Source organism: Lithobates pipiens, unplaced genomic scaffold, assembly GCF_037356315.1.
Source record: "Lithobates pipiens isolate NorthernLeopardFrog02 unplaced genomic scaffold, aLitPip1_a1.2 Scaffold_13, whole genome shotgun sequence".
Classification (NCBI taxonomy): domain Eukaryota; kingdom Metazoa; phylum Chordata; class Amphibia; order Anura; family Ranidae; genus Lithobates; species Lithobates pipiens.
Window position 1 is genome coordinate 262,682,729 of NW_027507718.1, and position 17,477 is coordinate 262,700,205.

Consider the following 17,477-nt stretch of genomic DNA (forward strand, 5'->3'; position numbering starts at 1 on the left):
TGGATTCTGTTTATTATAACCAGGTACTTCATGCGATGGAGCATTATTTTAATTCCATTTCAAGTGGCTTGTTGTCTACTCTAATCAATGGGCACATCATAAAGCTCTCAATTCACTCAGCTATGATGGTTACTTATTTTCATCAATGAGAGCCAACGACAGCTAATAATTATAATCAAATGGCTGAAATAATCATTATGGCAAATAGTACGTGCATTATAGCTTAGTGAATTGAACCTGAAGAACCACACAGCAATCACTGTTTAAAGGTTGACTGTGTTTTAAGGACCTGTGTGACAAGCTTTTGAACTGATCCAAAGGAGAGTGTATATGCAATCAGATCAGATCTGACCCAAACATAGACATTCACTGAAAGCTGGGACAGCTGAAGCATCATCAATGTCTTTATGAACCTTGCTTTGTGCACTGGTGCGCAATCATGTTGAAACAGAAAGGGGTCATCCCCAAACTGTTTCCACAAAGTTGGGAGCATAACATTTTCCAAAATGTCTTGATATGCTCATGCCTTAAGACTTACCTTCACTGGAAGCCCAAACCCTGAAAAACAACCCCACACCTTAACCCACCCTCCTCCATCAAATGATTTGGACCAGTGCAAAAAGCAAGGTCCATAAAGACATGGATGAGCGAGTTTGGGATGGAGGAATTTGACTGGCCTGACCTCAACCTGATAGAACACCTTTGGGGTGAATTCAAGCAAAGACTGTGAGCCAGGCTTTCTCATCCAACATCAGTACCTGACCTCACAAACACACTTCTGGAAGAATGGTCAAACAACAAAGGTTGGGCCAACACAATATTGAACCCTACAGACTTATACTGGGATGCCATTAAAGTTCATGTGCGGTAAAATGCAGGCGTCTCAATGCTTTTGACAATTTGGTGTATTTACAAATTACACACAGAAGCATTGTAAATCACTGATATTCACTGATAATTTGATTTTTGTTAAGCTGCTCAAGGAATAGCAAAATAAATTGTAACCTACTATACTTCCCCTTTAAAGTTATGATTGAATGTTTCTCCTAAATATATTAGAGTGACTGCGGTAGAAAGACCTGGATAGAGAAATGTGTTACATTATGATTGATATGTTCAGTTGCATTGCTATGCCAACCTGTCTAAGTTGAGTTTGTGAGCCAGCAACCTCCAGTCATGGCCTCGAGTCTGGGGAGCGTCTAGGCTGCTGCAGAGCTTCTGCCGAATAGTTAGAGGGATACTGAAAGCACTTGGTCCTACTATGGTGGTAATGGTACTCGCTGAATCCATGAGAGGATAATCAATAATACAGCTTGGTTCCTGCAAAAATAACAAACAATACTTATATCCTGGAGATAATTTATATGCATCGATTGGTGCACACAGCTTGTTTTAACTTTATCATACTTCTAGAAGTAAATTCCAAAACTCTCTTAGCCGGCATCATTTCTAGCCTCATGAGCTGAAATAAAATATTCATAACTAGCTTACCATTAAACTGTATATCTGTTTGTGTCCCCTGGATGTTTAGTCTATGTCTGGAACACAGACCTGTATCAATTAGATCAAGCCTAGCTTGCTGCAGGGGTTAATTGAACTAATGTATGTAAACTAGACTTGTGCTAATTCAAAGCAATTCATACATTTTATTCAGTATTCAAAACATTGACCTGCTTTTTATAACTAATTACAAGAACTTTACCATGGGCCAATAAATGTTAAAAAAAGGATAACAGCTTAATTTGCATAGTTCATGGACTCATTTGTGCCTGCAAGATTAGATTTGTAGTTTACAGAGAAAAACATTGTATAATTGCGATATGATACATAACAAGCATGAACGTATAAAATACCATGTAAAATATGATTGATTTGGTGAGTTATGAAATTATCACTTCAAATATTTACATGTATATGTAGTGTGTATATAGGTAATTGTTGGTTGATAAATAGTAATGAGTGAATAGCAAACACAAAATTAGGTATTTTTTCTTCCACTGGGATAAAATCCTTCTGGTATATAATATAACTGCAAATAAGCCTACTTATCCTTTTTCTAGTTAGCCCAAAGAGCAGGTACTCTCTTCTCCCAGATTCAGGAAACGAGCAGGATCTTTTGAGGATCCTATTTAAAGGGCCAATGTAAATTACCTTTTATGAAGCAACCCATACCCAGACTGCATTGGGCAGTGTTTTTGTTGCATAGTAAGCTGTCCTACATTTTAGAACAACATATTTCTACTGTAATGCTTTCCATTAAGTTTGGAAAAACAGCCAATGGGACTGCTGCCTGAAGGCTTCAACAATCCTTAAAAGAAGAGGGTAGGAGGGCACTCTAGCTGTACCCAGATATTTGCAGGGATTTGATGGCCTCCTAATAGTTCTTATTTAGTTGCAGAAGGCACAGGGCATACAAAATTGGATTTCTGACCCTTTGTGATGTCTAAAACGTAATATAATATGTTCTTATTATAATTTTAGCATTTCAGGGGGCAGAGAACCCAGACATTAAGCTATATAACTATAAATATGTAAAGGATCAAGGCCTTCTCGCTAATGGCCTCCACGCAAAGGGCACAAATGGCTCCTTTACCAAATCACAGTGTGGATCTGTGAATATTAGACACATTAGAAAAAAATTGCATTCTTATTTTTTTTTTAAAGTCGAATGTGCTATGTAAGGGAAATGATTCCCTCTTATATTGCGAAAAAGAGAAAAATGAGAAAATGAAAGGAAAATTAGAATCCATCTTGGTGGTGAATGAACTGTGTAAAGGCACTTGGCCAGCAGCATTTTTATTTTATATGATTACAGAACAGCCCTCTAACCTTTACTATGTATTTTACAGCAGGAAGTACATTAGATCATTTTTTTAACATTTTATGTCTATATGACTATAAGACATTCTATGAAATTGTGCCACAATGAGCCTGCAGCATACAGAGCCTAGTAGAAAAGAGAACAGCAGTCAGCATGTACAATACACATAATCTTTTATAAAAGCTGTAATAAAAAATAAGGGAACAAATAAAGGCATTGCATGCAATTAAACTGGCATTAGTCACCTTAATTTTGACTTAGTAGATATTACATTTTAGAATGAGCCTGTTCTAGTGTTTATAACTGTGGATTATCACTTTTAATTAGGTGACATTTGAGTTCCTCTATAGATGGATTACACACATACCTCTGATGCTGTACAGTTTAGTTGGAAGATCTGTCCTTCCCCTTCTACCTGCCTGACACATAGCTTGCAGGATAAGTCAACAGTGCTGAGACTGAAGCGTTCCAGAGTGAAGGTGCATTGAAGATTCCTTTGGCATCCACTCCAAACCTGATAGAATGGGATTTCCTAGAACAGTAACAGAAATCCTTATTAGTTAAACCAGCAACATTTGCACGCACCTTTCTGAATATACCAGCTCACTTTTCATTAAATATCTTTATGTCATCATCTTTGTTTTGCTCCTGGCAAGTTACTTCTCTCACTCTGTGTTACTTGTACCAGTTCTTGTTGTTTTTCCTGTGCCAGGCATGAAATGTTCATGTTTTGCTTGCTACCATGCAGGATCTACACAGTAGAATGTCAAATGTCTATACGTCTATGTCTAAATAAGCATTCAGTTGCTAACTGCACACATCTGTAGACAGACCTCCAAGGCAACAAACAAAATGATGTCTCCTTTTGGACACAGTGAATATTTCTGATCCCCGTACGGGCTCAGTGGAACAGCTTAGATAATTAGTATTATATAGAAAGTGTGTTCTTTTACTGGCCTACCTTACACTACAACATTTGTTAGACTGGTGAAGCTACTGTTTAACAATATGGGTGTCAGTTTGCAAAGGAGAGACCTGAGAGAAGAAAAATTGTCTCTGAGAAATTCCTCCTCCCTTCGTGTCACCAGGAATCTGGATGCCTGTATTACACAAGCCACTAAGTGGAAGACACAATGCCAATAAAAATACAGCTTGTACAACAAGAGCCAGCTCTTGTTATTCACAAGAAGTCTGCTCTTCTGCAGTAGAGACAATCTTCTACTGCTTCCTTCAGCCTGTATTAGTTCAGCACATTATGAGCGCAGTGTTCAGCTCCCCTGGGAGACATGGGCTATGGAGTGAAACCTGGCTAATGGAAGCTGAAAGCACTGAAGAGAGGTTGTTCAGCCTGCAGGCAATGGCAAAAAGGTGCTGAACTAGCATTCTATCCGATCCATACTGAGCAGCTTGCACAATGCTGCTGAAGTCTTGCCAAGGGTAACAGCCCTGGTCAGGCCAGCGGAATCAGGAAACATGACTGTGGGAAGTATGGAACAAAGTAGCTGATGGAGAGGATTACATGTAATTGAGACATGAATTCCAAGAAGAATCAGCATTTCTGTGATTTATTAACTGAGACACCTATAGAAGCAGGTTTATTCTGTAAAGTTAAAGGACAATAGCCAATAAGCCCTTGTATTAAGTTTACCAGAGACAGATCAGCTAAAAGATTGTTTCTATAATAGCTTGCTATGGGTTTCTATCCCTTGTACACCATCATTTGTTTTCTATTTTCTGATTAAATAAGGAGTAAAACCATTGTATAAAACAAGAATGCAACTAGAAACTTCACAATACTTCACAATACTTCCAATACATGCCAATGGTGCAACCAAACAATAAAACCTTCACTGCAAAGTTGTCATCCAATACTGCAAATACATATTTGATTGAAAGAATCAAAACCAAAGCCACCAATAACGTTGCCTGTTCTTACTGGATCTTAGGCTGGCCACAGAGTGAAATGATTCTTGGCAATTGGATATTGAAAAAAAAAACCTTCTTCCACTATCCAATGAATCACATTTATTAAAATGGCTGCAAGTCAATGAAAAACAGAAATGCATGTCATGTGTAATTTTAGAGTAATTGATCCTTTCCAATTTTGTGCTTTAGGCTGCGTTGATACTGATTCGCTTTTGTTCTGTTAACAAAAGTGTAAGTAAACTGCATACCTTTAAATCCTATGTAGCTCTTTATACTCATCCTTTGCGCTTTAGTTGTAGGTAAAAAAAAATCTGGCTTGCTGCATTTTTGGTGCATGTTTGGTCCAGTAAAAAAAATGCACCAAAAACATATCCATCCATTGAAACCGCATGAAAAATGCATTGTGCCTTGTGTTAAATTTAACGCAATGTGGGAAAAATTCTGCAAAAAGGTGGAAAACACGCATATGCATTTTTGATATGTTTTTCATCTAGAGCAGTGTGAAAGTAGCCTTAGGTAGAATAAGATTTATTTTAGTATGTAATTGCCCTGTTTGATAAAATACCACATATACCCATTAACCTTCTTAAAATTAATATATGCAGAATATTTTCCAGCAAGCTGGAATATCATTTTAACTGTTATTGCAAACGCTATAGTTCGTCAGTCATAATTTTTGTATACAGAATCGTGAAATCTTTCATTTTTAATGTACATTTGTGGAATATTAGTGAAATCTGCACATAATTTTTCCCAAAATTAGCTTCTGATTATTATTATGAAGTACCAGTCCACTGAAAGTATATATTAAGTCTATTCTAATTGGCCATACTGAGTTTAACCAAATCCTCCCAGAGGAAATGTTTCTATCCTTTTCAAGCTGCCATCTTAGCTTCTGTTTGATCTACAGCTACCATTATGCTGCGTATCTGATCAGTTATGAGATCAGCCACTTAATGGTTTGACAGTTTGGTTGAGAACACAAGCAAACGTGACAGTTAGTATTCCAGGCATGCTGAGAATGTGACTGTTTTTTGAAACCGTTAAATTGATGGGTTTTTTTCCACTTTAAAGCAACCACTGGAACAATGGGGTACTTAAAATGGAACTAAAGTTCTGCTGTCAAAAATTGCTGGCTTTCAGGCTCTTTATTTCAAAAAAAGACATGCAATGTCTCTTCTGTAATAAAATACACCTACCTACCTGGTTACAGCATTCTTCAGCATGTAAATTGAGTTGTGCATGGCCCTGGCTTGTGTGCCAGGATGACTCGCTCCTGCACATGAGCAGGAGTTACACCATTCTGCACTGGCCAATGAAGATGGCCGAAGACCAGCACCCAGAAGATGATGCTGGTGCCAGTGAGGAATGGGGACTGTTGAAGAAAAGATACGTTTAGCATCGCTTTAATCGTATGACCATGTTGTGGTTGACATCTAAAGATTTACAATTACAATAAACACCATATTAGAGGTATGCTTACCTGATATTTAGCTAGCAATTTACTTTTCCAGAGTGAGTGTGGGATGTCATGAACAGACAGGCGGAGGTTATGGGTGCTTCCTTTAAAGTGAAGAGTTTTAGGCTCATCCAGTAACTGTCCTCCAACTTTTCTTTCCTGCTGTAACACTTCCTGTTAATTGTAGAAGAAAATAGGATTAGATGAAATGGAAGGATGTGAAAATACTTACTACAGGTTGGTTCCAATAGGCAACGTCACCCAATTCACCAAATCTATTCAGATTTCCTTACAGTAGACATCCATGGTTACTCCATGGTTTTGTTCAATAAGCTAAAGAAAAATTCTCTTTCAAAATTGCCAGTCTATTTCCATTTGGTAAATCAACCACATATGTATCTATATTACAATTAGTCAAATATGAACATGAAAAAGTAGACAATATGCTAAATTTAGGATACTGGAAAATCCCAATGGTACAAATCAGGTAATACTGTACATACTTTTTACAGAGTTGATTACTTTGCTGTACCAAGTTAACAGCTCGTTTCTACAGTTGTACATGCAGACATTCTAGGAATGACTTCACTATAAAACTTAGATCAGTTCCATTTACTTCTTACTTACATCATTACATCAATCTGTTATTTGATAAAAAAACAATAAATTCATATAAAACGTAATCAGGTTTATTTACTAAAGCCGAAAAGAGAAACATTAAGCTTGGTTCTGCATAGAAACCAATCAGCTTCCAGGTTTTATTGCCAAAGCTTAATTGAACAAGCTGAAGTTAGAAGCTGATTGGCTACCATGGACAGCTGCACCAGATTCTGAGTGCTCCAGTTTTAGTAAATCTACCCCAATACATACAATTGTATGGAATCTGAAACAATGAAATTATATGCAGGAAACAATCATACATCTTCAACTTTGAAACATACAATTTAATAAAAGCCTACTTTGGAAAACATAATTATAATTCTGTTTATAGTCATTTGTGCAACACAATACCTCCATGTTAGGTTTGTATTTCCGATCAGGATGTATCTGAGTGGGTAATAAAGTAATTCAATGTACACATTTCATACTCAGTGGAAATTGTGCATGTTTTTTAGATTGTTATATAAACCCACTGCTAACATCAGATACTTTCCGACCTGTATTACCATAAACAGATTGAGCCAGATAAACTATGATTGATTATTGTTGACCAGTATGAATTGCCACACTTGTTTTGGCATATCACATATAACTATTATGTTGGAGAACGTATAGTTTATTTGGTGCACAGTAGAATGTGTAACTGTCTTGTACCCTCATCCCTTGGCACACTATTGCACACCTCTATTGCATCAAATATTGAAAAATCACTTTTTGTAACTTTGATTATTTTACACAGATTGTGAGACTTTTGGATTTTTTTTTACAATTGCCACACTAGTCACATCATTAATTTCAAATCTTTCAAACTGAACATTTTTTTGGGTGCATCCATGTGTTAAATATTTTGTGGACTCATATTAGTTTACCTGGGCCACTATATGTTTTCTTTTTAATACTGCATTTAGTCTACATCCAATGTACAATATACAAGTAAGTCTATGCAGGATTGCTGATAAGGGGGTACAGCCGATCTTTCTGTATGGGGCCTGGGCGGCAGGGAGAATCCGATGGTGGTACTAGAAACTGATCTCCTGTGTGGATCTCTGCAACAGCTGAAAGCTGGCTTATCCTCCTCTCCCTCCTGCCAGGTTTTAGCTGCTGCATGCAGAGCCACGCAGAGAATCGGTTCCTGTTACAATCCCCTTCCTTCTGCTGCCCAGGCCCCTCCGTGTACCTTTTCCTGCAATGCTGCCAGCTTCCCGTCCTCTTCCTCCCACCAGCTGTGCTGTGCACATGTAGGGATCATTTCAGAATAGAAAAGAGGAGGGGGGTCAGTAAATATATAATTTTTACCAGCCCCTTCCTTTCCAAAATGAACAAAGTGAGTGATTAGTATCGATCACGTAATATGCTCATTCATAACTGAATCATAATTGTAAAAAATATATACAAATAATAAAAAAAAATAGAAAATGAAGAGCTCATTCACATCAGTTCTCTGGCCCCTACAGTGTGAATTATTGCTTTGTTCATATAACTAGAGCCGTCTGTTACTCTATAGGTAATGCAACACCAATACAAACTCAGCCACAGGTCCTGCTTTGACAGGTGTGCAGGTGCTGTTGAGTGGCCCCAAATGCACACTGTCTGTTTATTGGGCCGTACATCTGCACTTATACACCTGTCAAATAGGAACCTTTGGCTGTGTTCATACAGCTGCTGTGTCCCCATAGAGTAACATGGACTGCCTGCACATAGCACCAACCACATTTAAAAAAAGCACTGATTCACATTGCAACCGCAGCACCTATGTGAATGAGCCCCAAGACCTCATTCACATACAGAGCTTTGTTAAATCAATACAGTTTTTTTTCCTTTTAGATTTAGAAATTTTGTAATTTATGTTGTGTTTGTGTACATCAAAAATAATTTTAGTGTATTTTTATTGAAAACAATATTTTGATATTTTCGGGGAAGGGGGGGGGGGGCAGTCAGATAGGCTGTATGGGGCCCTGTGATTTTTAACAGCAGACCCGTCTCTATGACCATGACATAATGCTGGCAACTTTTAATATTACAATAACTGGTATAGCTATATTAACACACCTCATAAAAATGTAAAAATGGGGTATCATTTTTAAAGATGTTTTAATTTAGACATATTTCTTATTAAAAACATTAAACATTCGTACATAGAACAGTGCATACCTTAAGTGCATCCTGAGTATCATCTAAGCAGTAAACTCGGATGTTGTACTCCAGAGATGTGCAGGATATTGGTCCAAATATAGCTAATTTGAGTCTCTTTGCTGATGATTTGCTTGTAGATTGTCCCACCAGTGCATAGGTGCTTAATGTTTCTGTGAGAATATGGCAGGCTTCTGAATCCATCTGGATGTAACAAGGTGTGGTAAAATTCTCTTCGCCCACAACTACAACATCCTGTAGGGAAAAAAAATGTTGTTATTAAAAGGCCAGTATGCACACTGTATAGGTCATTTTATGTGAAAGTGCTGTCACAAACGGGTCTGTAAGAATGCCTGTATACGTGGAACAATTTCAAAATGTAACGTATATAGTAGGGAAAATGATCCCCTACAGATTTTGTAAGTTTGCCCACTTACAAAGACATTACGGGTCTATAAGGGTCTATCATTAGAATTTTAAATGATAGAGACTGAATATTAACTAAAAATACAGAAAACACATTGTACAAATGTTATAAATCGAGTTGCAGTTCAATGAGTAAAATAAGTATTTGATCCCCTACCAACCAACAATAAGTCTGGCTCCCACAGACTGGCTAATTTAATAACGTGCTCCTAACGACCACAACTCGTTATGTGTATAAAAGGCACTCACAGAATCTCTTTCTTCCATTCAAACTTCACCATCATGGGGAAGATCAGAGTGCTGTCAAAGGATATCAGTGACAAGATTTTAGACCTGCACAAGGCTGGAATGGGATACACGACCATCAACAAGAAGGTTGGTGATAAGGAGACTGTTGGAGCGATTATTTGCAAATAAAGCCACATTTTGGATAGAGTAGGGGATGGTTTAAACCCCTAAACATGGCAATACAGACCTAGAAGAGGTCTCCTAGAAGCCTTCTCTGCTCCACCAAAAACCACAACAAAAGGTTTGGGTATAGATACATTTTAAGATTTGTATTTGTTATTCTATGTCATTAATACTTTTAGGCTTAAAAATTTTGCTGCCAGGTCTGTATGTCCTATGGACATGGCAGCAGGGGGTTTTACACACACTGTGTATATCTGACAGGCTGACTGCCAGCTCTCAGATAGAAGCAAAATGGTGGCTGTGCAGCTACCAAACAGCTCCTGATAATGGCTGCCCCTCCCCACACAGACCCGCGCCCTGTATCCCAGACTCTGCACACCCATTGTTACATCCGGGACTGGCGTTGTGGGTACCGCCAGGTATAGAAGAGAGAGAAGAGCATCTCTCTGCTTTCCACCCCTTCTTTTTGCTAAATCGGAGGAGACCTGTAAAACAACAGTTCCTGGTTCCTCTTTCCTTTTCCTCAGCTTGCATGGCTGGGGCAGAAGCTGATGTAATGTGATCTGCATTGGATCAGCTTCACTGGAGGACAAGTGAGACATCAGAATTATTTTTGACCCCTGGTGTCTCATTAAAAAGAACCTTTTACCAGAAAATTATAACATACTGTGATGAAAAAAATTAATAAATAAATGGTAAAAATAAAAATTCCACCCAAGCAATTCCCTCCCCACCCAAAAAAAGTTGAGGCCCTCCCCACACCACATACTTGCATGTACGAAGGTAAGTGCATGAGCTGGGGGGAGCCTACACACAAATATGTTGATTTCACTATACATGTTACATATCGCCAGTTCGCCACGCAGACCTGTAGAGGTTTTTAAAGCGTCACACATGGAAAATATAGGGCATGGAAGTTAGTCTCCATTTCACAGGCGCACTTAATTTTAAGGTTTGACATGTTGGTGTAATTTTTAACAGAGTGTTGCATTTCCCAAGTTGTTGTGCTAAGATAAATATTTTAAACTATGACTTTTTTATTCTTTAGGGTGTCTGTTTTCATAAAATATATAATGATTAGGGGATTAATGTAATCCTCAGGCCTTAGATTGCAACCTTATACTGGTGAGTTCCCTAGAACCAATAGATATGTATGGGCACATAAAAAATAAAGCTTTCAATACCACCTTTATCTCAAATATCACTTGTAATAAGCTTGCAGTGACTTATATCAAGATTTTTAATAACTAACACTTGCTAACAAACCACCCCAGACAGCTTTGAGGATGCTCTGAGCCTGTCCTTCAGATCACACGTGGCTGCTCTGTATATCATTCCTGCAGCCTCCTGGGAGATGTGGTGTAGGAGGCTGCAGGACCAGTGACTAGTCAATCCAACCTAGGCCAGAATGGTGGCAGGGGTGGATCAAATATAAAAAATAAGAAAGTGGGGAAAAAAATCTGCTTGGGATGGGGAGGTTTTATTTTGGGGCCACTATATGGAAGAATTTTCTTCAGTGTCTAAGCACAGCACGGTGTGGGGTGATTCTGTCTCCATCAGGATTCTGTGCAGTCAGCTATTTAAACAAAGGTTGGCAGCACTTGCTTTTCCACTGCTAATTAACTGGCAACATGCTTTTACAGTGCCTTAGCTTGCTCCACAATTCTTTGACCTTGGCTCACATGTGGCAGATTTGTTTTAACAAAAGCAAAATGTGGTATATAATTCCCTTTAATTTGAAGTCTGCCCATTACTTATAGATTCTACTTTTTTTCTTTTGGCAGATTCACTGTATTTATCCGTGAAATATAGTACAAGTAACAATGTACTCGCAAGTCAATAAGTATCTGCTGCAAGAGGTTTTTTTTTTTTTTTCAGATTAAATTTAGCTTACAAGAAAACATTAGGAAACAAGATAATATTCGCAAGTTGCAGGAAAGGCGCACATCTAATTCATTTCTAAATGTGAAGTGTAGAAGTGAACACATTTCGTAAAATCCATTATGTTTTGCATAAACGCACTTCAGAAAATGTAATTTACTTCAGGCAACTTGGTACTTACTTTAATAAAAATAAAAGTAAGTAATATATGAAGTTTGTGTATAAATATATATATATATATATATATATATATATATATATATATATATATATATATATATATATATATATATATATATATATATATATATATATATATATATATATATATATATATATATATACACATACCATGAGTTAAACATATATACACAAATATGATGGACCATGCAATTCACTAGAATATCTTTTAGCTGGGCAGGGATCCTATCTTCATTTCAAATATTAAAGCTGGGTTCACATACAATATGTTCAAATTGGAGGCATTTTGAACCGCATCCAATTTGCATGACATGTGAACCAGTGGCCTTCTCTATAGAGCTTGTTAACACATTTGCAGGCCAGCCATGGTACATTTTTAAAGAGTCTTCAGTTTGTTTTTCAGTTTGGTTCAGGTGCAATTTCAAGTACAAATTAGCACCTGAATCGCACCTATACCAGTGAACAAAACAACACCCGGCTCTTTTTAAAAATCGTGCTAAAATCACGACCAGACATGTGTGAACCAAGCCTTAGACAGGAACCTTTCATTTGTTTTTTAAAGAGGCCAATGCTATTTTTGATTTTTTGGTAGCTGCTGATACGTTTAATCACATGATCAATAACAAATTATCCTCACCAGCATTATCAGTTTATTGCCATATCCAAGTGACAGCTTGTTCCAATTATCAGACTGTCCAGAATGTATACGATTAACCCATAACATAAAATACCACTATTGAGCACAGCTCAGCAAATTAGGATGAGAATCCTAGTTGCCTGGTTGCTCTAAGGCAGGGATCTGCAAACTACAGCCCTACAGCTGTTGCGGAACTACACATCCCATGAGGCATTGTAAAACTCTGATATTCACAGACCTGACTAGGCATGATGGGAATTGTAGTTCCTGAAAAAACTGGAGGGCCTTAGTTTGGAAACCCCTGCTCTAAGGCCTGGTGCACACAGCACACACAGTTTTCTTTTGTTCAACCCAGCGGGTTAAGAGCTCAGGAGGAGCTGCTGTACTAACAAGCAAATGTTAGTACAGTGATCTCCCTGCTGAGGTACAGGGGGATGCCCCCCCCCACCAGAAGACACACTAGTCAGCAGAGAGCGCTAAGCAGATTCCGGTCTGCAAACCTCTTTTTGGTCATGCCCTGTTGCACATGCGGGCCGAATGTCGGCTTGTTTCTATTGAACCGGCCGATGCCGCCCAACATTTGGCCCCTATGTTCTAGGCTTAATGGTCTGAGTATTCAGTACTTTCTGATTTATTGACAACAAATATGTAGAACAGGAGTTCTGACAATATTCTGACTCTAGAGTAAGGACGCCAGAGACAGCCATTTAAGCTCTTTTTAGAAAGAGGTCACCAATGGATACCTCTATATCTCTCCCTCTATAAAACTGACTGGGCATTTGCAATGACCACAAGTTCACTGGGTCACTACTTTTGTATATCACTAACTAAATGCCAATTTATTTATTGATTTATTTTTTTATTAATTTTTTTATGAAAATGTATAGCTCAATGCAGAACCCCCATACCATATAAAAAAATGTTTAAACTAATGAAAAGGAAGGAAACCCTAACTTCATAACTAAATAAAATAAAAATAAAAGTTATTTTAATTTTCTGTTTTATGCATTCAGCAGTCATTTGACATGTTGTTAGCCGAAAAGCAATGGATGATCATTCTCATAAACGGCTTTTCTTTTACCTCTGAATTGTTAAGCCATCTGATTTTATCATCTTGGCTCATTATTTTGAGAAAAATGTTCTTTGTGTGTATAGTATGTCTGAAACATTTTTACTATATTTGTGTTTGTGTTGGCGCAGTACAAATAAATATGGTGTTATTTTCTCGCTTATTAAAAACTTTAAAATTTACTCAGCGGAAAGTATTTGGACTGAAATGTGAGCAAATAAATCTGACAATGCCTATTGATTTCTAAGAAGCCTTGACATTAATATGGCCAAAGGCAATCAAACTACACTATCGCACCTTGGCCACTATGGGGTGCTAGTGCCAAAAGCATACTGCAATTTTTCGTTTCCTCCTTTCAAACGGTACTACAGAGAAAAGAAAACAGCTAGCTGACTAGAGGCATTAAACAGCAAGTCATTTAAACTCATTTATTCCCCACCAAAGCAGCTATGTTAATTGTTGCAATGAGGATATTACATGCATTTAATGATTTAATTTAATGATAAAATTCTTGGTCACATTTTTATAACTAAATATTAAGATATATATTTTCTGTTAATATGCTAATTTAAGCATGGGATGATATGAACCAGTGAAACAGCAATGGAGCTGAGTTAACAATTATTTTACTATTACAATTGTCGTAGTTATCAAAGGTGATTTTGGACTGATTGACATGGCACTTCCCACATAAATCTGTGCCAATAATGTCACGATGGCCATACATGAAGTGCTTTGTAATTGACCTAGTATTAATCATCTCAAACAAACAATCTATCATTGATGAAATTATACAAGGATACAATATAGTTCTGCATTTTGCAGAATATATAGATCAAATATATTGACCAAATCTATTGATCCAAATTTTATTTACCAGTCATAAATCTAAGTGATCTATAAAAAAAAAAAGACTACTTACTTAATCTGTACTATGAATGGTTTTATAACATACAGTACGTGCAGATGTTTTTTCGATTGATCAGAAGCAATCGACAAAATTCCACCATAGGCCGATCCACTTGACAGAGCTTAAATCAATCAGAAGCTCACCTTTTTGGTTCATAGTTTTTATTCAACTCAATCAGTTTAGTTTCAGTGAATGACTGATTCAACAAATCAGTCTCCCCTATGGGGGATCAGATGAAGACGGACCATAGAGTCCGTCGTCACACAATTTGATCTGCAGGCAGATGGAAAAATTGTTTTTTCCTCCATCACACTTTTTCGGATTGGAGCGGGTCGGATGTCAGCGGACATTTCACCGCTGACATCCGTCCCTCCATAGACCTCTATGGAGTGTCCTTTCAGGTCCGCCTAAAAAACTGACAGGCAGACCTGAACGGTCCATCCTTGTGAAAGGGGCCTAACAATGTACAGGCATACCCCACTTTTAATTAAACAATGGGGTTTATTTACTAAAGCTGGAACGTGCAAAATTAGGCTCCCTTCTGCATAGAAACCAAGGACCTTCTAACCCCAGCTTGTTCAATTAAGCTTGGGTAAAAACTTAGAAGCTCACTGGTTTCTATGCAGAAGTAAGACTGATTTTGCACGTTCCAGCTTTAGTAAATAAACCCCATTGTTTAATTAAAAGTGGGGTATGCCTGTAGATTGTACTTAAAAATAACTCAACACACAGCCATTAATGTCTAAACTACTGGCAACAAAAGTGAGTACATCCCTAAGTGAAACGTCCAAATTGGGCCCAATTAGCCATTTTCCCTCCCCGATGTAATGTGACTCGTTAGTTTTACAAGGCTTCAGGTATAAATGGGGAGCAGGTGTGTTAAATTTGGTGATATTGCTCTCACTCTCTCATACTGGTTCAACATGGCACCTCATGGCAAAAAACTCTCTGAGGATCTGAAAAAAAGAATTGTTGCTCTACGTAAAGATGGCCTAGGCTATAGGAAGATTGCCAAGACCCTGAAACTGAGCTGCAGCACTGTGGCCAAGACCATACAGCGGTTTAACAGGACAGGTTCCACTCAGAACAGGCCTCGATATGGTCAATTAAATCATATCCAGAGGTTGTCTTTGGGTAATACACGTATTAGTGCTGCCAGCATTGCTGCAGAGGTTGAAGGGGTGGGGAGTCAGTCTGTCAGTGTTCAGACCATACACCGAACACTGCATCAAATTGGTTTGCATTGCTGTTGTCCCAGAAGGAAGCCTCTTCTAAAGATAATGCACAAGAAGGCCCGCAAACAGTTTGCTGAAGACAAGCAGACTAAGGACATGGATTACTGGATCCATGTCCTTTGGTCTGATGAGATGTGGATAAACATATTTGGATCAGATGGTGTCAAGCGTGTGTGGTGGCAACCAGGTGAGGCGTATAAAAGACAAGTGTGTCTTGCCTACAGTCAAGAGTGAGTCATGAGTGCTGTCAGCACTGGGGAGCTACATTTCACTGAGGGAACCGTGAATGTGACATACTGAAGCACAGCATGGTCCTCTCCCTTCAGAGACTGGGCCTTGGGGCACAACTGGCCAAGCGTGTCTCCAGACCTAAACCCTATTGAGCATCTGTGGGGCATCCTCAAACAGAAGGTGGAGGAGCGCAAGGTCTCCACCAACATCTAACATCCTCTAACATCCACCAGCTCTGTGATGTTATGGATGTCGTCAAGAGAACTCCAGTGGCAACCTGTGAAGCTCTGGTGAACTCAATGCCCAAGAAGTTTAAGGCAGTGCTGGAAACTAATGGTGGCCACACAAAATTATGACACTGTGTGCCCAATTTGGACATTTTCACTTAGAAGTGTACTCACTTTTGTTGCCAGCAGTTTAGACATTAATGGCTATGTGTTGAGTTATTTTGAGGGGACAGCAAATTTACACTGTTATACAAGCTGTATACTCACTACTTTACATTGTAGCAATGGGGGTTATTTACAAAAGGCAAATCCACTTTGCACCGGAAGTGTATTTGAAAGTGCACTAAAAGTGCACTTGGAAATGCAGTTGCTCTAAATCTAAGGGGTAGATCTGGAATGAGTGGAAGCTCTGCTGATTTTATCATCCAATCATGTGCAAGCTAAAATGCTGATTTTTATTTTCCTTGCATGTCCCCCTCAGATCTACAGGGACTTTACTTCCAGGTGCACTTGCAGTGCACTTTCAAGTGCATTTGCAGTGCAAAGTAGATTTTCCTTTAGTAAATAAGCCCCAATGTGTAATTTCGTCAGTGTTGTCACATGAAAAGATATAATAAAATATTGACAAAAATGTGAGGGTGTACTCACTTTTGTAAGATACTGTATATAAAACATATTATATAGAGATTTTAAGTAATACACAGATCCATAGATCCATTACCATTAGAGTACCTAGGACAAACATGCATGCCCTTCATGGGATTTTAAGCCAGGACCCAGGGCTGCAAGGCTAATACAAAGCTATTTCAGTAATTAGGTGCTACGGGTATACAATTCCTAAATTAGTATCAGAATACAAATACATACTTCTAAAATCATAAGTAGATTCAATATTTTTTCAGATAACATTTTCATAAATAGCAGTTAATAGCAGTCCCCTGCTTGATATTTACCTATAGGTAAGCTTATAATAAGGCTTACCTATAGGTACAATAAACATCTCTTAAAATTGCACCGTTTTGGAGATATTTACTTGCCAAGCCACTGGTGATGTCACTGGTGACTGTGCTCTGAAGCAACGACATGCCCATGCCGCTCCTTCAGAGTCCTGTGCCATAAACAGCGGCTCCTGCACACATGCACAGGAGTGACATCCTCACAGCTCATCCAATCAAAGGACTAAAGCCCATCAACCAGATGAAGATTGAAGTCCTGTCAGCAGTGACAGCGCACCACTGGGGGGCTTCATTTTA

At 38.2% G+C, this 17,477-nt stretch overlaps 1 protein-coding gene across 4 annotated transcripts in view; it reads right to left on the reverse strand.

Moving 5' to 3' along the window:
* Positions 1–17,477, reverse strand: part of UNC5C (unc-5 netrin receptor C) — a 517,444-nt gene that overhangs the window by 13,340 nt on the left and 486,627 nt on the right. For all 4 annotated transcript variants that reach the window (XM_077476580.1, XM_077476578.1, XM_077476581.1 and 1 more), the window contains 4 exons: positions 9,018–9,251; positions 6,231–6,380; positions 3,189–3,353; positions 1,139–1,320 (listed from right to left, as the gene is read on the reverse strand). In XM_077476580.1, coding sequence (XP_077332706.1) covers positions 1,139–1,320; positions 3,189–3,353; positions 6,231–6,380; positions 9,018–9,251 — 731 coding nt within the window. The remainder of the gene's footprint in view (positions 1–1,138; positions 1,321–3,188; positions 3,354–6,230; positions 6,381–9,017; positions 9,252–17,477) is intronic.